The sequence below is a fragment of the Mus musculus genome, chromosome 11 (genome assembly GCF_000001635.26).
Source record: "Mus musculus strain C57BL/6J chromosome 11, GRCm38.p6 C57BL/6J".
Lineage (NCBI taxonomy): Eukaryota > Metazoa > Chordata > Mammalia > Rodentia > Muridae > Mus > Mus musculus.
The window spans coordinates 46,115,067-46,140,847 of NC_000077.6; the positions used below are offsets into that span (position 1 = coordinate 46,115,067).

Below are 25,781 nucleotides of genomic sequence, written 5' to 3' on the forward strand. Positions count from 1 at the left end.
CGGAAGAGAAGGATCTTTAGCCTTCTTTCTTAAAGACAGGAGGAGTTCACTGGGCAGCGAAGTGGAGGTGAAGGGCTTTCCTGGGAGGGAACATTGTGTTTACTTTCAAAAGAGTTTAGCTTTCTTAAGCTGATGTTGGCATTGTTCCCCCCACCCCACCCCCCAGCAGTCAGGAATGGGTGGGTTCTAGGGTTTTTGTTTTCTTTCTACAGATTGATGTGTAGATGGGGGAGCAGCAACAAAGGTTGGCTTCAAAGCCAGCCAAGTAACCCACTTAGCCCCACCCCATAGCGGCACCTTTGGCTCTCTGTATTGTGAAGGTTCCTGGGGGAAAGCAAGGTCTTTCCTCCCAGAGAGTTCTCCATTTAAGCTTTATATCTTGTATCGTCTGATACAAGGTCTTTCGTCATTTTTCCTAAGATTGTTCAGATAAAATGTCCTGAGACTCCAATGGAGTGAGGCACTTAGAACCCCCCCCCCCCGCTCCAGTTTAAGGGAGGAGTATTATTCTTTTGCCCAGTGGGTCCTTGGTGCAGGGTTTTACAAGCCACTTAACCTGTGAGTCTCCAGCAGGCATAGAAGAGGAGGAGTTGGGGAGTGGTCTGTTGCTGGGTAGCTAGACTCCCAGCAAACCAGGCAAGAAAAGGCTCTGTTTGAAGGTGTGCCACCATGGCTGTGGGACCACCCAGAGGATCTTACTGATGCAGGGGAGTGAAGCACCCCTTAAAAAGCACCAGTCAGTCACATAGACATCCTCACCCCCTTAGCTACAAGTCACCCCCATGACTCGTACCTCTTGCTGAGTCAGGGATCTCTCAGTTCTCAGTGTCATGAACATCTCTCAGCTGTAGGCTTTGAATGATTCATGTCAGGGTTGGATCAGGCCAGGCAAGATTTGCAGCCCAGAATCTGCTGGCAGAAATATATTCCTGGTCGTTAATCTGAGCATGCAGGAAGATGAATCAAGGGAAGGATGTAGTATTTGTGATTTATCCCCCAGTGCTGAGACACAGCCGCTATCTCCGGGCTCGGAACTCACAGCAGCCAGAGGGATGCTTCGAGTGGGAAAGCAAGCTCTGGGCAGTGAGGTTGTGCTATTGGCATCTAGAGAGAGCTGTCAGCAGTAAGCAAGCAAGCAAGCAAGCAAGCAAGCAAGCAGTGGCTCTCTGCCTGGGCCAAGATCGAGGTGGGAGCTTCTGGGATGATTCTCAGCATGTCCATTCTGTAGGCAAGGAGGCGTGTGAGAGAGCTGCTTGGGTGGATCCTGGCACATTCCCTCATTTATTAAGTGAAATAGAATGCAATGGGAGCAAAGAGGGGGGCTTACGTTGGGGGAGGGGAAAGAATGGGTTTAGACATAGGGCTGTAAAGAACTTTGGTGGTACCAGCAGGATGTAAGATATCTGGGAAAGGCTGGCCTACCGTGTTATATGACCGGGGTTGCCTCAGAAAGGGTAACACTGAAGCACATATTTTTTAAGACTGGAGGTTGTAAACTACAGCCCATGTGAACCTATCACATGTTCCTATGAGTATTATTCTGGAGCAGGGCCATACCATTTGATTTATGGTATCCTGGAAGCTTCTAAGCAACCAAGGAGAACTGGGTAGCTGTGCTCCACCAAGGCAGAACTGAGCAGCTGTGGTCTACGATCATGTGGTCTACCAAGCCTCATCATGTTTACTCAGTAGCGCTTTGTAGAATAAGCTTACCAACTCCTGCTTCAGAGTCTTCTGGAAAACATGACACACTGTTTCAACTATGGTGGCCTCACTGGGCCTTACTGTTTGAGGATAGGATTAATATATTTGGAAGCCAGAAATCTCTTCCCAATGCAGTAATAAATGTTTACTAAATAAGTGGAAAGACTCTTGCCACAGGACTAGTTTAGAAGTCAGGAGGTCTTGGTAATAGAAACTTCTAGATTAAACAGTTTGCAAAGGTCTATGCAACAGGGTTCTAGAATTTACCTCTGTAGGAGATAAGGGTAGCAAAGGAGTTCTTTTCTGGTGAGTGTCAGTTCCAAAGAAGTCAAGGACTGTTGCAGAATTAATACAAGAGGGAGGAAGTGGTGTACCAGAGCTGGGAGTCAGCCCTTGCCAAACCAATACTCTAGGGCACCTCATTTGGGTATTCTGGAAGAGCTGGAGGAGGAAACCTGTAACGGCTTGAATAAGGAATACCCACCTAACAATACCTTCACTAGCTATCCAGATTCTGGGTCAAAATGACAGCACACAGGGCATGTCTATCCTTTAGGGCAGGGGGAGGTTACAGTTCTAAAATCTTTTCGTCTTCCCATCCTGACAATTTCCCTACTTCATTATTGAAGGTGAAAGAGGTCTGTCCTTTTCAGACAGAAGTGGTAATACAAAGCCTCCTAATGGGGCTTTAGGCAGACATTCTAATCAAGTTCAGCACACTCTTCTCTCCTATGCCCCATTATCGATGTCTGATTTCACAGTGATGATGAAGTCAAAGAGTCTTTCTCACCAAAGAAGGCACTGCCTCTTGGAATCATGTGGAAGGCAAAACCATGTTGATGCCACATGGCCCTGTTGGCAGCACCCCCTATGTGACATTTGCATGCCCCCCCCCCACTGCAGTTAGTCCGTGTAGGTTCTCAGTGAGTTTCTTAGCTCTTTTTTTTTTTTTTTTTGGTTTGGTTTTTCGAGACAGGGTTTCTCTGTGTAGCCCTGACTGTCCTGGAACTCACTTTGTAGACCAGGCTGGCCTCGAACTCAGAAATCCGCCTGCCTCTGCCTCCCGAGTGCTGGGATTAAAGGCGTGCGCCACCACACCCGGCTTCTTAGCTCTTTTAAATTGTGTCCTTCTTTCTTAAGTAGAGGATTTGTTGTTATGGTTATTTCTGGCTCTCCCTCCACTGTGACTGAAGCTCTTGTAGGGTGTCATCAAGACCTGACATCCATATGCCCCTTTTGTGCTAAGCACCACAGCTTGTCCATAGAGCAGTTTAGCAACCATTAGATCAGTGACAACTGACCACATGTAGGAGAAAGCCTTATAAGATGTGTGATGGTGGCTTCCTATTGGGTTGATGAGCAAAGCAAAGAGACCATTCCCTCCTCTGATTGATCAGTGAGCTAACCGGAAGCATTGTAATATAAAGTCAGGAAAATAACTACCTGAAGGGGCTGGAAGAAGATAATCACATCTGCTCTGGTTGCTTCCTTGCCCTGGGAGATGGAGGTAGCCAAGATAGATCTCACTCAGGTTCTTCCTGCTGAGAGCCATGGGAAGGGCTATTACTGAAAAATGACTGCACACGGAAGACCCTTGGGTGAGAGCTGTGGAGGGGTCTGTCTCACCTGGTTCTGTTTGTCCTGTTTAGTTTCAGAAGAATCGACATGACCAGGATGCCACCAAACGCAAGCTCATGGAGATTGCCAACTATGTTGATAAGGTGAGACCAGGTGTGTACTTTCTGGGGGAGATTGCTGCACCTCAGACAGTCTGCAGGGCAAGAAGTCACACACACCTGAGCTCTTGTTGCTGATTTGGGACCCTGAGCTATCAACCAGAGGCAAACAACTCAGCTTCTTGGGTCAGGTTTTTGTCTTTTGTTGGTTTGTGTGAGTGTTTGGGGGCCTTTTGTTTTTCTCTGTTTTAATTTATAAACTACAAGCACTGGCTTAAGTCAGTGGCTTTCAGTTATGTTTATAGTTTTCTGATGGAAATCATGTTTCAAAAATGACATCTTGTGCCCCTGCCCATGTAAAAGTCACATGGAAGCAGATGGCTGGAAACAGACATGCGCCTGGCTCTGACCCCCTGACCTTTCTCACAAATGAAGTGGGTTTTGAGGCACACTGAGCAAGGGAGAGCCCAGTTTAAAAGGCATCAAGGATGTGTTCCCTCTGGGTGAAAGCCCGGGGATTCTTTGACTTAGATGTTGAAGTGGATCGGGATGTTTCTAGGGAGACTACGAATAGTTATACTTCTTCAGTCGGGTTGTTTCAACCATGCACTTAGGAAATTCACAGAAGTTTGAGCTGCACTCATGGGGTATTCTCAGACCGTGAAGTATTCTATGCGAAAGCAAGTTCTAGCACAAAAGGCAGAGAACAAAACTTTGCAATGGCAGCTCCTCTCCACAAGCAAAGCTTTGACGTGTTTGGTCATGTGCCTCCTTTTAAGGGGCAGTCCTGGTGGGTAGAACTAAGGTTGCATGTTTGCCAGTGGCTGACAGTCCCAGCCCTGGGGTCTCTTGTCTCTTTGAGACTCTGATAACCACTTCAGGACCTGTAGAACTTTGAAGGCTTTCTTGGCCAGCGAGAGGTTCACGGATCCTAGATCTCAGGCTGGAGAGATGGTTCATCCGATAACAAATAGAAATTAGAAACTTTCAAACTGGGCGGTGGTGATACATACCTTTAATCCCAGCACTGGGGAGGCAGAGGCAGGTCTCTGAGCTCAAGGCCAGCCTGCTCTACAAAGTGAGTTTCCAGAATAGCCAGGGCTACACAGAGAAACCTTGTCTCTAAAAACCATAAACAAACAAACAAACAAATGTTAAAAATTAAACTTTCAGGGCTTAAAAGGCAGAGTTGATTGCTGTGGAATTACTAGATGAAAAGTTCACAGCCTTGTATTTTTTTTTCTCTGCCCTCAACAGCTGTGGAAAGAGGCCACTGGTATGTAACAGGTGAAAGCCAAACACTAGCCTTTCCTGGAGGGAAGGATTCTAGGGACACAGTAGAGTCCTGTGTCCAGCTCCTAACTCACCAGCAATAGCGTCTCAGCGATCCTGTAACCAAACACCCAACATCTGGAGAAGTGTGTTTTCCCTGGGGATACAGGAAGCTGATCCTACCGCCACCTGTGTAGCAACCATTGTCCCAGACCCGACTCAGGGGAGGTGCAGGGCTTGGCTGGCTGGCTCTAGGAATTTTCTTCCTGCACTGGGTGATTAGAGCCTACCTCTAAGCACTGATGAGAAATGGAAGTGGTATGTCAGTAAACACATCAAACAAATAAACAATAATAACTACAGAAAAAGCAAAGATGCGGAGGGAAAAGAGGGTAGCCGCACACCCCGGGTGTCGGTGGAAACCCTGTGCCTTGTGGATGGTCATCCAAGCCCCCAACTTCCCTCCGGCACGCGTGGTTTAGGGTGAGGCACATGGGCTCCTCCTAAGTCTGCTGAGCCAGTTACTTGGACTGAACATTTTAGAGCTAAAACTGGAAGAACTCTACACATTTGCTGAATCAGGGGCCCAATCCACGGGCCCTGTTTTCTCTGAGGCGTAAGAAAAGCCAAGTTGACTTCCCTTAAAAAGTTCCTGAGTGAAGCAAATTCAGATGCTTCGGGTTTTTCTGTGATGATAGATGTGGCAAAGACAGAGGAACCAGGAGCCCATCTAGACTGCAGTTTCCTGGGGGCAAGAGAAGGATGCGAATGTGTGCGTGCGCGTGTGTGTGTGTGTGTGTGTGTGTGTGTGTGTACTTTATTGTTATATACATATTATATGATCCCAGCTCTTCAGCAGCAGATGGTCACAAGGGCCCTGGGAGTATAATCTGGTTCATCTTGGCTCCAGAGTGTTTCTGCTGAGATTTTGGGCAATGTCTCAACTCCTCTAAGCCTCAGTACCCTTCCTTCTTCATGACAAGTGCTTGATGAACAGCGGGACCACCAGTTATTAATTTTAGCTGGGAAGGAACCCACCATTTTTAGATTGGGGTGATCTAATCCCTTTGTGGCTTCTGTGTTATGTGGTTTTTTTTTTTTTTTTTTTTTTTTAAGTCACTCATGGGCTGGGGAGATGACGCAGTATGTAAAGTATCTGCTGGGTACATAAGGACCTAAGCCCCACCACCCATCTAAAAGCCAGGCATGGTGTCATGAACCTATAGCCATGTGGCTGGTGGGGGAGGCAGGGGACAGAGACAGGCCATCCTTGGACCTCTCAAGCCAACCAGTTAGGGTTAATCAGTTAGTTCCTGATTTAGTGAGAGACCCTGTCTGAAAAAATAACATGGAGAATAAACGGAGGAAGGTAACATGAACCTTGGGACTTCGTGTGTATATGCACACACAGAAGACACATGTACATGTATTATGTGCACACACAGGTCACATGTACATGCAACACTGACACGGTAGCATTGGTCAGGTCCACCAAAGAACCCCTTGATGGTTAGGGTGTTGTTCCCTCTACTTTTTTTTTTAACCTGTTTTCTAAGCCAGATACTCCAGTTTGACCACCAGAATGCATCCCTCTGAAGGTCGTATTTCCCGATTTCTAGAGCCAGAGAGCAATCTCAGCATCTGTGCTCTGAGCTCCTAGGTCGGATGGTGAGAGAAACTGGCCTTTTGGTGTCTTTTCAGTTTTACCGCTCCCTGAACATCCGAATTGCACTTGTCGGCTTGGAGGTGTGGACGCATGGGGATAAGTGTGAAGTTTCAGAGAATCCCTACTCTACCCTCTGGTCCTTTCTTAGTTGGAGGCGCAAGCTGCTTGCTCAGAAGAGCCATGACAATGCTCAGCTAATCACGTAAGCAGCCCTTTTCTGGTCTTGTGGTATCAGCTTTGTCTGCAGAACCCCTGCCTGCCGTAAGGGGTGCGAAATTCACCCTTCCTTTCACAGGGGCCAATGTTGGTTGTGCAAGACCCCACCCTGCTCCCTGGGCCACATAACCAGGCTTTTTCAGACTCAACACATCTTGAAAGAATGTTAAAAAGCCTAAGAATGATAACAGTCCTCTGCAGAGTTCCACGTGAGGCAATTAGCCTCACCCGTAATCAGCTGAGCAGCTGAGGCACTTGGGAGTGAATATTAGGGGAATGAGCAGATGACTCTTGGTCACAGTTGCTAGCCTGAAACAGGCATTCTTGAGCACAGTCAGTTGACCTCCCACTGCAGGATACAGGAAATGGGTCTTCAAGTCCTTCACACCGTTCTCTGGGGTCTCAGGGCTGAAGTCCTGGGAAGGTCAAAATGGTAGACTGTAGGACCTTCGTGCTCAACAAAGGCACAGAGATGATAAACTCCTTTACTTGTTTGTATTTATTTATTTATTTATTTATAACATAGGCGAGTCAGTAATTATTTCATCCTTGATACCTTGATTTACCCTTTCATAATAACTGCGATTTCCAATATTTACCTGTCCCTAAAACCTAGACTCTTAGTGGTCACTTGAGGACAATCCACTCACTGAGAAAGTCTTTGTTTGCTGAAACATTTGGCCTGCACTTTTGGATTGGACACTTTGAATCTGTTTATGGTAGTAAAGCTTCCCAGAGCTAAGTGCAAGTCTCCGAAATGCCAAGCAGGGCTTCATACACTCAGATCGGCATATATTGAATTTATTAAGCAAACATTTATCAAACATCCATTTATTCTCCTCGCCTACTCTGGGTGGATGAGATGGAGAAGGGATAGGTTAAACTGGAAGAAACTGGCTGTTGACAGGTTAGGGCCATCATTTTGGAGCAGAGATGGAAACAGCTTAGCCCTGCACCCAGCTGCAGTTTGTGAGGCTCCCAAAGGGACTCAGCTACTTTCTTGGTCCTTGTGTGATGTGTGGATCACAGCCTCAGCCCCGCAGCTGCATCCAGCATCCTTGCTTTTGCCCCCAAGACACATGCCACTGATGGTAAGACCTGAGCTGCTGGCCACTGGCGGAAATGGACATGATTCACTTGGGCATCACAGCCTGGACCACACCCTTCCCTGTGACCCCTGTGTCTGGCCGTTTTCTATGAATCAGGGATGGGGCACAGCTTTTCAAGCCCTGCCTTTTTCCTTTTGGAGACTTTGGGCACTTTCTGAGGGGGAAAGTGACCTTTTTTTGCTACTATGAGAGGAAGTGAGAGGAGGTGAGAGGTGTGGTATCCTGAAAGAAATCCAGTTGGCTGGGTTAACAGGCTTGTCCTCTTGGGACTAATCTGGGAAGGTCAGGGGATCGGTGCACATCATGGTAGCCATTCACTCCTGCCCCTGGGGAACAGTTCTCTCAGCCCCCACCTGAATTACATGTCTTTTTTCTTCCTGCAGGGGCAGGTCCTTCCAAGGCACCACCATTGGCCTGGCCCCCCTCATGGCCATGTGCTCCGTGTACCAGTCTGGAGGAGTTAGCATGGTGGGTCTCAGACAAGACAATGATGTTGCGCAAGGGGACAATGGCTCCCAAGAGAGGAAGTCAGCTTTGAAAAGCCGATTTGATATTTATAGTCACAGAAGAAAAAAGCATTAAAGAGAGCAAATGTGTCAGATGAAATTCTTAGGTTCAAAGGATAGTAGCCAGGGGTAAAATTTCATTCATCTTTGTGTTCATTTGTAAGCAGTGGTAAAAATGGCCCTCCAGATCGGTTGTGTATTATTCCATAGCGGGCTGGAGGAGGAGGCAGAGCAGGAGCTGAGGGCAGGGGAGTGAACAGAGATAGAAGTGTTTCTCATCTGGGTCTTGAGTCCTTAGGTACCGCATTGTGAAATGAGATCCTGTCTCAAGAGTCAAAGTTAGGAAATTGCCCTCTTTTGAAATTCTGACTTGGCAAGAGTAGGGTTTTTTTTTTTTTTTTTGGCTATGAAGCTGTTGATGGCCTGGAACTCATTGTATAGACCGGGCTAGCCTCCGGCTTGCTATCTAGCTCAAAATGACCTTAGGGTTCTGTTCTTCCTGATTCCATCTCTTGAGTGCTGGGACGACAAGTGTTGGCTAACATACCAAGTTCGATGTGGTGCTGGGATCAAACCCAAGTCTTCACGCATGCTCCTCCAGTACTCTACAGCTACATCCCTAGCCCCTGGATTTTGGCTTGTCTCTTCTAACCTGGACGAGATATAAAGGAAGCCTCGTCTCTCTGCTCATTTGTTATTTTATCCCTCTACCCATCATGTATTTTTATTGACAAGGTAGCATGAACGTTAAACCCCAGATTCTAGAGTCAAATTGGTTTCAAAGAGCAGCCATGCGACTTTGGAGTTAATGTGTGTCTTTAGTTGTAAAGATCATGGCTTATGATCTTAGGGTAAGAGTAAACATTAAGTGAGATAATAAAAGGAATATATATATATATATATATATATATATATATACACATACACTTTTTGTTGTTTTTTGGAGACAGGGTCTCACTACAAAGCACTGACTATCTCAGAACTCACCCATAGACCAGGCTAGCCTTTAACAGAGATCCTCCTATCTCTGCCTCCTGAGAGCTAGTATTAAAGGCATGCACAACCATGCCTGGTATAAACATCCATTTTGCTGCTTTTGTTCTACTGTTTGGTTTTGGGGAATGGGTCTCACTATGTTGCCCAGGGTAGTCTCAAACATCTGGGCTCAAAAGACCCTCCTGCTTCAGCCTCTCAGTTGGCTGGGGCTCTAGGTTTACATCGCTGCACCAGCCCTATTTGTTCTGCTGATGAGGACCACACACTGTACCAGTTTTGTCTGGGGTGGCCCTTTCTGCAGGGGTGCTCTCAGAAAGCAGCCAGTCAAGTGTCTCTGTTGCTCAATTCAAGGTGATGCATCCGAGAGATGCATCCACAGGTCATTCGTGGTCTGCATCTTTTAAGAACACAGGTAGCAGTCTTTTGAGCATTTGCTTTTCAAATGAAGACAAGTGGCTTTAGATTTGTTATAAGCAAGGTATGAAGAGCCAATATGCTCAGCGTTAGGGGAGATCAATGGAGCGCTGTCAGGCTCAGATAAGAAAAAGTCATGCAGGCCAGGTGGTGGTGATGCACGCCTTTAATCCCAGCACTCAGGAGGCAGGGGCAGGTGGATCTCTGAGTTTGAGGTCAGCCTGGTCTACAGAGTGAGTTCCAGGATAGCCAGGGCTACTCAGAAATAAAGCAAAAAAAAAAAAGAGAGAGAGAGAAAGAAAGAAAGAGGAAGGAAAGAAAAGAAAAGGACATGCAAAGCAGAAAGAACCCCCTGACCTTGAATTTGAAATTCTCTGAACAGGACCACTCCGAGAATGCCATTGGTGTAGCCTCCACTGTGGCCCATGAGATTGGCCACAACTTTGGCATGAGCCATGATTCTGCACACTGCTGTTCTGCCAGTGCAGCCGATGGCGGCTGCATCATGGCCGCCGCCACCGGGTGAGTCAACCTGAAGGGTGCCGGTGGGGAGAAGAGTGAGCTGAGAGGTGCAGGGTCAGATGGCCTAGATGGCCCCAGGGAAACTTTCAAGCTGTTGATGAAGGCAGTTTAAATGATGTTTAGATGAAACAGAAGCGAGCAGATGTGTTGTGGGACGCTAAGTTCCTCAGAGAGCAGGTGGTCTGGATTGACGAATAGTTTGTAATTTTCAGCTCTAAAACTGGCTTCAACGTGTTTTGTTTGTTTTGTTTTTGTTTTTGACATCACCTGTGAGAGTCTTGCTCAGTCAAATCTTGAACTTGTGAATTTAAGCAACTCTCCCACGTCAACTACTAAAGTCTTTGGGGCTTTAAGTATGTGCTACCACACCCATATGCCCAGTTCAACCACAACCCTTGGTCTTGCCTCTTCGGGAGCTTTGTAGTTTATAGAGTAAAAGGAGAAAGGGGCCATCCAGTCACTCTTAAGGAATTCCATGAAACAAAGGTACTGAGACTCCAACACTTACAAGGATTGTCTAAACCAGAGCTTTTGGAAGAGGGTTATCTTGTTCCTGAATGCATACATCATGCCATTCTTCAGGACTTGAGCCACTCCCTGGAAGGCAATGTAGTAGGATCCTTATTACACCCCTTCATTCCAAACCACTAGGGTTTGCTTGTGCTTCCCAGAGAATGGTGGTTCAATGCAGCCTTCTCGTTCATAGTGCTAGTGTTTGCTCGCTACTTCCTGACTACCGTGACTCCAAAGGATGGCAGTGACATGCGGGATATGACATGCGGCATAACTTTTGAGTTTGAGTTCATGGTTAAGCCCACCCCTTTCTCAGCCAATCCCAATAGAGTGTGTGTAGACAAATGGGCGACAGCTAAATTCATGACTACTCTAGCTGTTTTTTAAGTTATTCACACACTGTCATAGCTGAATGGTTAGTAGCAAAGTCCTTGGGGACCTACTGTAGTACTGAAAGAAGCCCTCAATGTTTAACCTTTCGTTGTTTTAGAGACTTAAGGGCAGGGCTTTACCAGGGTCTCTTTACAGACCCATGTTGTGATATAGAAGTTTTCCCATATTTACATCTTGTGAGGTATTTCTCTGTGGTTTTCCTACATACATCTGTGATCTATGATGAGTTTAATGTATAAAGCAGGCACAGTCAGAGGTTAAAAACACCAACTCATAATAAACTAGAGCATTTGAAATAGTGATGATGATAATAAAAATATATTGGTCCGTTTTGAATGTTTCAACTCAATAGTTTCAGATCTCTGTTGACTAGGGGTAACCAAAACCAGGGCTGGCAGCTACGAATAAGGAACCGGCTGCACTTTTCGTTTCCATAGGTGCAGGCGACTGGAGCTTTCGTACATACTACCGTGATAAAGCCCACACATTTGGGTGTTGGGCAGTAGAGTTGGCTATGAAAACAGAGATCAGCCCCTGAGTGAATTAAATCTGTGGTCTTGGGCTTTCTGGTTCTGTTTTTTGTCATGAGAAGATAAATACCCATCTGATGTGTTCAGCTTTCAGTATGAAAACCTGTCTTTTTTTTTTCATTTTTTAAAATTAGACATTTTCTTTATTTACATTTCAAATGTTATCCTCTTTCCCCCCTCCCCCTGCTCACCAACCTACCCACTCCCACTTCCCTGTCCTGGCATTCCCCTACACTGGGGCATCAAGCCTTCACAGAACCAAGGGCTTCTCCTCCCATTGATGTCCCACAAGCCATCCGCTGCTACACATGCAGCTGGAGCCATGGGTCCTTCCATGTGTACTCTTTGGTTGGTGGGAAACCTGTCTTAATGTACCTCTCACCCTTTACCTACCTCAGCTTCCTCACTGAAAAGACAGAAATGACTGTTCTGTTTCTCAACTGCCTTTTTCATTTTTAAGAAAAACATAACGGTGTGGCCTATTCATCATCTCATGGTTCAGGGTGAAAGAATTCTAAGTTGGTGTACTGATGAATGTCCTGGTGAGGCAGAGGGCGTGTGTAGGGTTTTCATCCAAGTGAACTAAGCCTCTTGAGTGGCAGGCAGGACAGCAAGCTGTCGGTGTGCTTCAGCTCCGCTAACGCCTCCTTCTTCTCTGTCAGGCACCCTTTCCCCAAAGTGTTCAGTTGGTGTAACAGGAAGGAGCTGGACAGGTATCTGCAGACAGGAGGAGGGATGTGTCTCTCCAACATGCCGGACACTAGGACGCTGTATGGAGGCCGGAGGTGTGGCAACGGGTACCTGGAAGACGGTGAAGAATGTGACTGTGGAGAAGAGGAGGTAAGTGTCAGGACCTTACTAGAGAGAGGGACGAATCTGTATTGTCTTCAGAGCTTAAGGACATTTGAAAGCACAATGTGACAGATAAGTTCCTATCAAAAGGACAATGCGGTCCTTCCTATGGAAAGGACAAAGGGACAGATTTTTCCCAGTTGCCAGCACTTCTTACACATGACTACCGAAGGCCCTCTGTGTGTCAGAGGCAGACAGTGAGTCTGCCAGGTGGACCGTTTCGATGGCCTCTGCAGCTGTGGTCAGGACAGTCCTATCCAGGATCAGGGTGGAGCCCCTTTGAGCAGCTGCTCTAGCCACAGACCATGATCCCAGGGCACGTAGCTCTCTCTCCTCCTCCCCAGAGGAGCCCCAGATGGCGTCTTTGGCCCTCCAGCTGCACTGAATTTATTTCTGGAGGCCACACAGCTGGATGAGCTCATGACCATGAGCCTGGTGAGGAGCCCTAACCCAAGCTCGTGCTGTCCAGCCCGGAGAAGAGAAGATTTGAAGGGAGTGTTGGAAGTACTGTCAGGTCAGGGGAGATCTGCCGAGAAAGGAGAAGCAGAACTCTTGGTGGATAGTCCTCTCCTCCTATCAGGGCTTCAGAGCGAGTGTGGAGAGCGCACACCCTAGCTCTGTCATCTTTATTAGAAGGATGTTTTTCTGAAAAAGAAGAAGAAGAAGAAGAAGGAAAGCAGAACTATATTGTTTCGTGTCTATTTTTTGAAGATCAGAAAGTATGTTAACCCATGCTTGACAGTTAGTGAACTGTAAGTAAGCAGTGTGTAGCTATGGGACTGAGGTAGCCATATTACTCTCCATGTCGAGATGCCCTCTTGTTTTTATTTTGCACGTATTTCATGTGTGTTTGTGTGCGTATGTTCCCCCTCTCCAACTTCACCACCTGGCATTCAGGGACCAAACTCGGGCTGTCAGGCTTGGCACCAAGTGCCTTCACCCACTGAGCCATGTTGTGACCTTCTTTTAAAACTCTAACCCTGTAATTTTCAGAATAAAAGAACTAGTGAAAGACCAATGAACTAAAAGTGAGGGTCAGCCCTGGCCTTTCAGCATAGGGAGAGTCCTTTGAAGGGTGACGGGCATGGTGGACTTTGCAAGCTCAGTATGACCACATAAGTATGGGATAATACCTACTCGAAATCACCACGTAGTCCCATTTACATTGTGGTGTCTCCGAGGATGGAGCACTTGTGTCTTTTCTCTTACAGATACTCATTACCTTAGTAAAGAAGTGCAAGTGATGCTCTAGGGAACGGGAAGCAGAGCGCGCCAGGCAGGCCGGGGAATGGAGGTGGCAAGGGCGCCCCCTGCTGGGCTCTGACTCTTGCCCTTCTGCTGCCTTTGTAGGAATGTAAGAACCCTTGCTGCAATGCCTCCAACTGCACTCTGAAGGAAGGGGCAGAGTGTGCCCATGGTTCCTGCTGCCACCAGTGCAAGGTAAGTGTCTCCTTTCCTCTGCCTCAGGCTTTGAGGTGACAGCCTAGTGGGTGGCGGCTGGGTTTCAGCCTGCATCAAAAATTTCAGACACAGGGCCGGGGAGGGTGGTTCTTATCACTGGCCACTTGTGGTAAGAATCCATGCTTTCATGCTCAGGGCTCTGGATTCAACCCCATCACTGGGAGGAAGAGAAGGGAGAAAGGGTGGGTGTGTGTTAGATATTTGGAACTGAGAATGTCCCTTTAACTAAGCCTACCAATTTTCTATCCTGGGCCTCATTATGCTCAAATCACCTCATATACATATAAATACATATACACATATATATCCTATATTAAGATATGAATATATAAATATGTCACTAATATATATATAAATATATAAGCAGAAATATAAATAAAAATATACATATGTATGTACGTATAAAATCAAAATAAAGATATATACACATATAACTGTGTATATATCTTTTTATTTAAATAGTTGATATATCTGATATAGGGCTATATACATACATATATATGTGCATTTGTAGATATATGTACATATATCTTTATTTTGATTTTATATGTATGTGTATATATATATGCATGTGTATATATATGTGTGTGTGAATATATGTATATGTATGTATATTCTTTTATTTTGAGACAAGACCTCACTAAATTGCTCAGGGTGGCTTTGAACTTGCTCTGGAGTCCAGGCAAGTGCTGACATCATCTCCCAGGAGAGATCTAAGGCACCAGGCCCAGTGAGACTTCATTTTTCCTTGAACACATGAAAAAGCAAACCCTGATTCTGATGAACATAAATGGCCATCGTGGTGGATGTCGGGCACCAGGAGGAGAATTTTATATGCTAACTGACTCAGTCTTCCCCACAGCCCCATGGGGTACACATTACTGCCTCTGTTTTAAGGTGAGGAAAATGGGTCATTAGGAGATGGGTGGTGTCAGGACCTGAACCCAAGTTCTCCCTGACTCTGAAGCATGCATTCTTAATATCAATGCGGAAAATAATCTATTACCATTAATAGTCATATAGCACTGAATTTGAGAACTTCTTTTTTGGGGGGTGGGGTTTCGAGACAGGGTTTCTCTGTGTAGCCCTGGCTGTCCTGGGACTCACTTTCTAGACCAGGCTGGCCTCGAACTCAGAAATCTACCTGCCTCTGCCTCCCGAGTGCTGGGATTAAAGGCATGCGCCACCACGCCTGGCTTGAGAACTTCTTAATCCAAATCTGACAAGTCAGGAAGTCCCAAAATATATAAATAAAAAAATTAACAGATTTGGTGATAAAATCTGACCTAAATGGATATCAGACTAATTATAGTTTTTATAAAAAGATTACCTAAAATAACTTTATTTCATCATAATATACCATATATTAATATTTTTGGTTATAAAGCTTATCCTGAGCCTTGTTAAAGGTTATGTAGTATATATTTTTATAATTATACACATCTATCATATTCATATAGATTTGTTAGATGCACACACTATTATGATATTTGAACTTTTGAGTTATTAACCTGAAACTCTGAGTACTAGAGAAGTTTGAGTATGGAGCTGTGGCCTGTCCCACCCTCAGCTTGGCGAGCGCACACAGTGCTCACGTGTTGTTCAAGTACCCTACTGAGCATGCTTGCTCTTAGCAGCCAGAGAGAGGGCTGGGATCTGGAATCATGGGCAAACAAGAACCAAAGGTCAAACGCACAGTAGGACTTGGCTCAGTAGAACTTGGACACCTTCTGTTTTGACATGGAAGCCCCCAGGGAGGCTATGCTGAGTTGAGTTCTTCAAGTCTCAGACCAAGGCTGGAGAATAAGCACGGAGTGACCTTTCACTCAACTCCAGGATTTCAGACTGAGCCTCTCAAAGGATTCCTTGACTTAAAGCGCTACCTGTGTGAACTTGGGGAATTTTTAAACTGCCGGAGTCTCAGCTCTGTCTACACACCCGCATGAGCATCAGAAATGCTGATATAAAGTAGCTATATCAGTTTCATGGACATTGTGAGGGGCAGATGAGAGAAGTATTTGGATAACAGTCAGCCCCATGCTCTGCATACCACTGAGGGTGTGCTGTTTAGAGCCACAAGCTGGATGTAGTGAGACATGTCTACAGTTCTGCTATTCCAGAGGCTTAGCCAGGAGGATTGCCCTGAGTTCAAGGCCAGTCTGTGTTAAATAATGGGTTTGAGGCTAGTTTCAAGAACAAACCAAGAAGTTGTAAACTTACATGAACAAAGCAGTAATGTTGTAAATTGAAAATCTACATGAATGCCAATTTTCTGTGTGTGGGTATATGCATGTATGCATGTAGGCATGTACCCTTATCAGGAAACTGGTCTGCCACATACCACGTGACTTTGAATATATTATGTCTTGCTCCTTTAGTTATATAAGACTATAATGCAAACTAATAAAGTCGTAGTGACACTTAAGTGAAAGATGGTTGTAATGGCAGAGAGAAAACTATAGATTGTTAGAGAAACATTATTTCTCAACTGCTGTGGGAAGGAATTGCGTTGAGTTGGTCCATGTGGGTACAAGTTTGAAGGAACTCAGTCACTGTTTATGCGAAGGCCGACGATGGCTTGAGCTCATTGAAGTCGTGTGATAAGTGCGGTGATAACAAGGTCGTCAAAACTGTTTTCCACAGATAGGATGTTCATGAGCTCTTGGCTGAAAGGGTTGGGGGCAGGGAAGAAATGACTACTCTTCTCTTCTCATTCCTCTACCTAGCTGGTGGCTCCTGGAACCCAGTGTCGGGAGCAGGTTCGGCAATGTGACCTCCCCGAGTTCTGCACCGGCAAGTCTCCCCACTGCCCCACCAACTATTATCAGATGGATGGCACCCCCTGCGAGGGTGGCCAGGCCTACTGCTACAACGGCATGTGCCTCACTTACCAGGAACAGTGCCAGCAGCTGTGGGGACCTGGTAAGAGCCCTCCTGGATGGAGAGCATGGTCTCTTCCGCCCACCACCTCTGAGCCTGTCTCCCCGCTGGCCCTTTAGCTTGGCCTAGAACACCTTCAAATACCACATCTCATGCTCTTAGCTCAAGAGTGACAGTATTTCTCATATTCCCTTGAAGCTTTTAGTTCTAACACTGGACAGACAGTTAATAGTACTCCCTCCCCAACACACCAATGAAGCAGAAATGGAGAATAAAAGAAAATGAAAAAGACCCTTAAGCTACAAAAAATGTTTAGCTTCAGTCATATTGAGAGAAAGCAAATTGAAACTACCATCAAGTGGGGTTTTTTCATGGATCAGATCTCAAAGACAGCAGTGATATAGTAATAACAACAACCATCCTAATATATTAGCATGGAGGGTATGTCTTAGTCAGGGTTTGTATTACTGCACAAAACATCATGACCAAGAAGAAAGTTGGGGAGGAAAGGGTTTATTCAGCTTACACTTCCATACTGCTGTTCATCACCAAAGGAAGTCAGGACGTGAACTCACACAGGGCAGGAACCTGGAGGCAGGAGCTGATACAGAGGCCATGGAGGGATATTTCTTACTGACTTGCTTCCCCTGGCTTGCTCAGCCTGCTTCCTTATAGAACCCAGGACCACCAGCCCAGGGATGGCACCACCCACAATGGGCCCTCCCATCCTTGATCATTACTTGAGAAAATGTCTTACAGCTGGATCTCATGGAGGCATTTCCTCAAGGGAGGCTCCTTTCTCTGTGATAACTCCAGCATGTGGTTTTGACACACAAAACCAGCCAGTATGGAAAGACCAATGTAGAAAGCATTTTAGAGATAGCAAAAATTTTAATGTATTTACCAGTTCCATTAATTACATTAGGCTTAAATTGTTTTCCACTTACCCTTTTTTTTTTTCTGAGAAGTTTTTACATGGCATGGAACAATTTGTGAGTATATAAAAGTAGGTATATACAGCAAACATTTATTGATAATAAATCACAAGGAAATTTATTTTAAAATAATCTTTCATATATAATTTTACCAAAGCAAATGTATACTTTGACAAATCGGTGTGTTTGTTTGGTTTTTTTTTTTTTTTTTTTTTTACATAGAGAATTAAGTCTTGGCTAAATGGTTGAAAGTGCAGGACATAGAGGGTCTGAAACAGTTTTCAGAGTTGGCTGATTTTATAGTTGTCAGGGATGGGAACACCAACCCACATCGATATGTGGTGTAAAAGTGATAGAAGTATGTTTAGGGCCTTACCAGAAATGGTTGGAAATTCTAATCTGACACCAAATCATGATTCGTTCAGTGACTTTTATCTTTATTTTTTTGAGACAGGGACAGGGACAGGGACTTTATTTTTTGAGACAGTGTGTGTGGCCTGCTTGCCTGAAACTTACTACGTAATCCAGGCTGGCTTGCAACTCCTAGAGATCTACCTGCCTCTTCCTCTCTAGTGCTAGGATTAAAGGCAGGCACCACACTCAGCTAGTGTTTTGTTGTTGTTGTTGTTGTTTTGTTTGTTTTAATGGAACTGAAGTCAGGAACGCAAACAGCAATTTTATAAATCAAACTTTCTAACATAATATTAACATTAATCTGAAGTTTATCTGCTGAGGAATGACAGTAGGGAAAACATTTTTTGTTTTCTTTAATGAATCCATTGCATAAGAGACAACATACATACAACAAAAATATAACCAGTCATAATATAAAGTAGCCTCAAGTCTGAGCTTGTCTCAGTAGCATTCATTTGTTGTGTGCATCTGTGTTGAAAGCCAAGCTGTAGTAAAGTCACGTGACACTTGGCATGGGTGAACTCTGAATTCATGACACATTCTGTTTTCAGTTAGTTTTGGGTCATTGCACATTTAGAATCTCTTTAGTGTTGCCAGTTTTTTTTTGAGCTCCATCCCCATTCAGGTGTGGGATTCTATCTGCCTCCGTTTTCAGAAGCTGGGCAGTACACTACTTAGAAACAACCTCGGGTTGTATTTGCTTATGGATGTAAAGATGCTTTGTAAGATGTTGTTACACTGTTGCAAATTGTAGCGGCAGCATCCTTAAGTCAGACAACTGAATGCCCTGAGGCTGAATTCTGTATCCGACAAACTAAAACCCCAAAGGGCAGAGCAGAAAGAGAAGAGACGATGCTTCCGTCCTTCACTGCGTTCTTTCAAGAAGATGCCCCAAGATCAAATCTAAGGGATGCAAAAGGTAGAGAAGACATTTTCTTCTCTAAAAGACACACTGCTAAAGATTGTTGCTTTTCCATGATATAAGAGGGAAAACAAGGTGGATGTGAAGGAAAAACTCCAAAGATCTATTTTAGCTCTTTTAATGTTTGGGGCATGAATTACTAATCTTTTACGGTCCAGAAATAGGATAGCTCTTCTTCATTAGCTAGCAGGCTTAGCATGCAGCTGCCATAGATACAAATCTTCAATGAAGGGTTAAAAACCAGGCTAAAAATATTTTCTCTGAATTGGCCTTGATGGATGGTGGAAGTGTCATGCATGCCGTTGCCCAAGCCTAGCTGGCTCTGTCACGGGGAGCCGCTGGCGGGCTTATGCACTGACAAATGTTTCTTGCATACCTAGGAGCCCGGCCTGCCCTCGATCTTTGCTTTGAGAGGGTGAATGCTGCTGGTGACACCTATGGAAACTGTGGCAAGGGCTTGAATGGCCAATACAGGAAGTGCAGTCCCAGGTGAGGACCACAGCTCTGACCCGGTGGGAGGAAGAGTGGCCAATCGATCCCTGCTCTGACCTCTTCATTCCCACCTGACTTGGTGTGGATAGCCTACTATTGGCTTTTAAACACACCAGTTTAAGCCTCTCTCTGTTCTCTACCTATTGCTTGGTGATGCACTCACTGTTTGGTTGGCTCTAAGGAAGTGAAAAAGAGGAGTGGGCAGCATTGCTTCCTAGGAAGCTGATCAAGGCTGCTTTGGAGTCTCTGGCCTATAAGTGCAGGACAAGGTAGTTGGACATGCCTTTATCCCGGCACCGGGGAGTCAGAGGCAGGTGATCATGCGGATCTCGGTCAGTTTGAGACCAGCCTGGTCTACAAAGCAAGTGTCAGAATAGCCAGGACTGTTACTTAGAGAAATCCTGTCTTTTTTCTTTTTAAAGTGAGGCAGGAGATGACTGATCTGAGATGACAATGTTCCAGCATCTAAATGTTGTGGATCCCAGACGGCTCTTTTTTGGACCATTTTTGCAGAGTGCTAAAGTTATGCCTGCTCCTGAGAGCCATCTCTGATTCATTCATTCCAGCCACCCACTCACTCCTCTGCCCACTACTGTTTCAGATTCACCACATGCAAGGTGCTGAATTGAGTGTCTAGAGCAATGTGGTTAACTGGTGTAACAGTTAACGGCCTGGAGCATCTTCCCAAGGTGTTCTCTAGCTGAGTTCTAGAGCAGCCATCTAAATGAATGGGGGAGGAGTTGCACTAGTGTGTAAAACAGTGTTTTAGGCTGAGATATTAGAGAAAAAGGAGCAATTGACGAACTGATAGAGAGCAAGCTACAATTTGTGGGAAGACATGGGCGGGGGTGGCAAGAAAAATGAGCCTGGGCAGAGGAAAGCAGGAACTAGATCCTGAGAGATATAAAGGCATCTCTGGATGATCTGGACCCCTCCCATGGATGCTGCAGTGAGGGGGCTCTGTGTCTTATAGGCCAGGATAGAAAGGGAGTAATATATATATATGTATATGTATATGTATATGTAATATATATACATACACACACATTCATACATACATACATACATACATACACACACACACACACACACACACACACACACACACACACTCACACACACGGGCTGGTGAGATGGCTCAGCAGATAAGAGCACTAACTGCTCTTTTGAAGTTAAATCCCAGCAACCACATGGTGGCTCACAACCATCTGTAATGAGATCTGATGCCCTCTTCTGATGTGTCTAAAGACAGTTACAGTGTACTTACATATAATTATAAATAAGTCTTTTTAAAAAGGGGGGATAAGAATGTAAGTCAGGGAAGCTGTGTAGGAGGGAAGATTGACAGGGATTGAAAATGCTCAAACTTGGGAACAATGAAGAATGGGGAGGCAGAGGGAGACCTAGCTCCTAGTTTGGAGTGCCTGGGGAATGGATTTGGGACAAAGATGACCAATTATTCATGTCATTCAGGTGTCCTTGTGGTTAGGACATCCTAAGTTGAGCTCTTGGCTTAGGTCTGCTGAGACACAAGGAACCTGCCCCTTTTCTGGGTCTGAGTCTACCTTTGGTCTCTACTGCCGGGTTCCAGCCCACTCTCTGGTCCTTTGCCCTGCTCCACCGAAGCCTACTGACTTGGCTCAGACTGAAGCTCTCCAATGTCCCCGCTCTTCCCCAGTCTCTGATCCTGTCTTCTTTCCTGGCCCAGGGATGCCAAGTGTGGGAAGATTCAGTGCCAGAGCACCCAGGCCCGGCCCCTGGAATCCAACGCAGTATCTATTGACACCACCATCACCTTGAACGGGAGGCGGATCCACTGTCGGGGCACCCACGTCTACCGGGGTCCTGAGGAGGAGGAAGGGGAAGGTGACATGCTGGACCCAGGGCTGGTGATGACTGGAACCAAGTGTGGCCACAACCATGTGAGTCCCTCCCTAACCTCACTCAGAAACCAAGAGGCAGAGGCAGAGGCAGAGACTGAGAAGTGTGGGCTCCGGAGGAGTGATGCCCAGCTCTCAGAATAACAGCATCCCACCTATGACTATGGACCTAGTCATGTAAACGCAGGCATCACTGTCATGCATGTCATTTACTATCCTCATAGAAATGGTCTAAGGCTGGGCGTGGTGGCGCACACCTTTAATCCTAGCACTTGGGAGGCAGAGGCAGGCGAATTTCTGAGTTCGAGGCCAGCCTGGTCTACAGAGTGAGTTCCAGGACAGCCAGGGCTACACAGAGAAACCCTGTCTCAAAAAAAGAAAAAAAGGAAGAGGAGAAGGAGGAGGAGGAGGAGGAGGAGAAGAAAGAAAGAAAGAAAGAAAGAAAGAAAGAAAGAAAGAAAGAAAGAAAGAAAGAAAGAAAGAAAGAAAGGAAAGGTCTAAGATTTCAGGGAGACCCAAGGAAAATAACGCCACCAACCCCATGCTTTAAATTGTGTTAAATTATAAACACAGAGGAAACCTATGGTACGATGCCCAGCTGAAAGTAAGCTCCTGCCACAATCATGATTTTTAGGCATCATCCTAAACTTAGTCCATATTCATTGCTGGATGGAATATAGTCAGCATGACGCTAGACTATAAACGTGTCCTAGTTGTTGAATGTACCATTTCAGTAATGTTTGCTGCTCCTTCCCTAATCACAAAGACAACAGCAGAGTTCAGTTACCCACTGAATCTTTTTTGAGGCCTTTTGCATTTCTCACTAGATATATAGCCCCCAGCTATGTTTTGGGGTTCCCATTCATCCTAAGGACAAACCTCCCACACCCTAAGCCTCCCCCATGCCCCTGTGTCCCGCTGATGGCTGCCCTTCTATGTTGCAGATTTGCTTCGAGGGGCAGTGCAGGAACACCTCCTTCTTTGAGACGGAAGGCTGTGGGAAAAAGTGCAATGGCCACGGGGTACGTGTGTGTATGCAGAGGTCTGGGTTCCTGGGTGTTGCCCTGTGGGAGGTCACAGCTCTCCTGGGTGCTGATGCGTCTGCGGCCCCTCACTCTAGGTCTGCAACAACAACAAGAACTGTCATTGCTTCCCTGGCTGGTCTCCACCTTTCTGTAACACCCCGGGAGATGGTGGCAGCGTCGACAGTGGTCCTTTGCCCCCTAAGAGTAAGTGTTCTGCTTTGTGAGAGAGGAGGAGGAGACCGTGGGGATAAGGGGTAGGTTGGCAGGAGCCTCTAGTCTTTTGACTTTGCAATATGGCATCGTTGTCTACAAACCTGTTGGGCTGCATTCATAGCTATTCATGGGGATTGTGGGCCATAGGCTGGGTTTGCCCGTTGCAGAAAGTCCAAGGTAAGCTGGCTTCACTCTCCAGATTCTACAGGGAGGGAGCCAAGATAAAGACGCTGAGTGGGAGGATGCCAGGTCTTCCTATGGGGCCTGGGCTTAGTCACCTTCCTGTCCTTTTACTAGAGGAGAGAGGGGCAGGGGTAGATATTAAGGGAGACTGAGGCCACTGGATAGTCACAATTATTTGGAGGTAGTAACTAGTAATTAGTCCTTTTAGGGACACTTGAAATAATTACAATCTTGGGGTGCATTGTATTGGTTATTTTACCTTTTGTTAAATAAGGTTAAGAAATGGGAAAACAGGCAAGTTTTACAGTTCTTAGGGGTGGTCTCGGGGACTTGACCCCTGTGGTTTCCAGATTGTGTCTTTGAATAATGGCAAAAGTACTTTAAAAAAAAAAGGCTAAAAACTGGGTGTGGTAGTTCCTACCTGTAATCCCAGCATTTAGGAGGCTGAGGCAGGAGAATTGCTGCTGCAACTTTGAGGCCAGTCTGGGCTGTAACAAAATGAAAACAGACAAGAAGGAAGAGCCTGACTATGCAATGACCATGAACAGAGCAAGAGGAGCTTCAGTGATGCAGGCACACTGTGTGCATTTACATTTATGACTCGGGAACTGTTGAGATGGGCTTTGGACCCAACCGTGAGGCTGAGGGCCCAGGGTGAGAGTTCTAGTCCTAAAATGTCTCAACCAGTATTTTCTGGCCATTGCTCTGTGTCCAGGAAAATCGTGGTGCTGGCTGACTTTATGAAAGTCCATGAACTGCTTTGGGAAGAATCTCTGAGGCAGCTGGACATGGGGACTGTCTTTAAAAGCCCATGGGTGGGCCTGGCTCTTTCAGCTAGTATTAGGACACCAATAGAGTATGATGTGCGTTGCATGTATTTGTGCTTGTTTAAACTAAGTCGGCGGGAATCAAATACCTGGAGCGGAACAAAGGCTCTGTCATTTTACTGTAGCCTGATCAGCCTCTAATTCTCTCACTTGTGCTGACTTCCGGCAGGTGTGGGTCCCGTGATCGCTGGGGTGTTTTCAGCTCTCTTCGTGTTGGCAGTTCTGGTGCTACTGTGTCACTGCTACAGACAGAGCCACAAACTGGGCAAACCCTCGGCTCTCCCTTTCAAGCTGCGGCATCAGTTCAGGTGGGACAGGGTGCTGTGCCTAGCCCTTGTGGAAAGGTTGGTGGTTATGGGTCTAATTCTGGGATGATGAAGGCAGGGAACATGCCACCCTCAACCCTTCTGTCCTCTCAGTCACCATGACAGACATTAGTAGATAATGACTGTAAGTGATTTCTACTGAGCCTGGCCATTAACTTGAATTCTTCCCAATAGAAAGCCCTTAGCCGGTTCAAACTGGGGTATGACATAAAATCTATTTACCGTCCCCTACCTGATTAACTTATCTTGTTTTTAAAGTGCAGGAAGCTGGGGCGACAGAGAGGGATGACAAGCTCAATCAGTCACAGAGATAACTAGACATTAGCCCAAGAAGACGAATGATTAATTCATTGAGATATTGATGGAGCATGCTCTCTAGAGTTTGTTAAATGTACTTGCATGGGGATCCCGCATCCTTCTGTTATCCATGCCAGTGGGGGTCGGGGTACATGGTGGTTAGTGATATTCTGTCTCCTAATTGGGATGGAGGGGTCTGCTTGTGCAAGGCAGAAGCCCTCCCTTGGGCTTCTCCACTGGCCGTGTGTGCGCTTATCTATTATTCAGGAGATGGGTTTTAGAGGATTATCCCGCTTTCTTCAGAGGAGGGTTAGATTTGTCCGCTGGCCTGGGTCGGATTTGCTTAGTCCACACACACCACTGAACACTCCTTCCCCCATGTCCCCTCTTCCTTGTTTCCAGTTGTCCCTTCAGGGTATCTCAGAGTGGTGGAACTGGCCATGCCAACCCAACTTTCAAGTTGCAGACCCCCCAGGGCAAGCGAAAGGTAAGGGCTTTGCACCATTGAACTTGACTGAGTTCCCTTGAGATCCCTGTTCGGCTTTCTTCGGTACTTATGTGTGCCCACGGGGTTGGTAATGAAAGCTATCTTTGGGGCTTGAAGTTGGTTCTGAAGCCTGGAATCCAAAGGTCAGCATGTCTGAAAGTCACCTCATTGAGACACACACTTAGGGAGGATTCCTTATCTCAGCTGCTCTGTGTCTCCTTCATATAGGTGACTAACACCCCTGAATCCCTCCGGAAGCCGTCCCACCCCCCTCCCCGGCCCCCTCCAGACTACCTGCGCGTTGAATCGCCACCTGCACCATTGCCGGCACATCTGAACAGGGCTGCTGGGAGCTCCCCAGAAGCTGGGGCTCGAATAGAAAGAAAGGAGTCAGCCAGGAGGCCTCCCCCAAGCCGACCCATGCCCCCTGCACCTAACTGCCTACTGTCCCAGGTAAGTGGATTCTCGCCAACCCTAGGCTGGGGACATCGCCCATAGCAGGCCATCAGCAATGAGGGGGCGTTGATGTGATGCACTGATTGGATCTGATCATCCTTTCTTTGTTCTGGTAAATCCAATGGGCTTCCAGAGGTTTAGCAATAAACCTTCCCAGCCAGGTGGTAGCAGTACACACCTTTAATCCCAGCATTCAGGAGTAGAGGCAGGCAAATCTCTACATTCAAGGCCAGCATATTCTACACAGCTAGTTCCAGGACAGCTAAGGCTACACAAAGAAACCCTATCTTGAAAAACCAAAATACTTTTATTGCTGCTGCTGCTGCTGCTACTGTTCATCATCACCATCATCATCATCACCACCATCATCACCATCATCCCTAAGCCACTAAAGTGATGCTTTTCTCCTATTTGATTTCCACACACTTTGTACCCCAAATTAACTTCTTTCGGTTCCCCGAGAGCTGGTCCTCTTCAGGTCAATGCAGATGCTGTTTTTCCCCAAACACACCACACACACACACACACACACACACACACACCCCTGCCTCTGCCTGGCCTGTTCCTATTCACCGTCAATTGTGACTTTAGATAACACTCCTCCTGAGGGGTTT

At 46.1% G+C, this 25,781-nt stretch overlaps 1 protein-coding gene across 5 annotated transcripts in view; it reads left to right on the top strand.

Annotated features, from left to right (window-relative positions):
- Window positions 1-25,781, top strand: part of Adam19 (a disintegrin and metallopeptidase domain 19 (meltrin beta)) — a 92,846-nt gene that overhangs the window by 60,565 nt on the left and 6,500 nt on the right. For 3 of the 5 annotated variants that reach the window (NM_001291890.1, XM_030245480.1, NM_009616.4), the window contains 14 exons: window positions 3,354-3,425; window positions 6,354-6,520; window positions 8,027-8,111; window positions 9,942-10,081; window positions 12,180-12,357; window positions 13,720-13,809; window positions 16,557-16,752; window positions 19,362-19,470; window positions 21,182-21,395; window positions 22,298-22,375; window positions 22,474-22,582; window positions 23,771-23,909; window positions 24,627-24,711; window positions 24,940-25,164. In NM_001291890.1, the coding sequence (NP_001278819.1) occupies window positions 3,354-3,425; window positions 6,354-6,520; window positions 8,027-8,111; window positions 9,942-10,081; window positions 12,180-12,357; window positions 13,720-13,809; window positions 16,557-16,752; window positions 19,362-19,470; window positions 21,182-21,395; window positions 22,298-22,375; window positions 22,474-22,582; window positions 23,771-23,909; window positions 24,627-24,711; window positions 24,940-25,164 (1,887 nt within the window). Of the gene's footprint in view, window positions 1-3,353; window positions 3,436-6,353; window positions 6,521-8,026; window positions 8,112-9,941; window positions 10,082-12,179; window positions 12,358-12,837; window positions 13,122-13,719; window positions 13,810-16,556; window positions 16,753-19,361; window positions 19,471-21,181; window positions 21,396-22,297; window positions 22,376-22,473; window positions 22,583-23,770; window positions 23,910-24,626; window positions 24,712-24,939; window positions 25,165-25,781 lie in introns of those variants that run through there. The other 2 variants (NM_001291891.1, NM_001311209.1) reach the window with 2 other exon arrangements.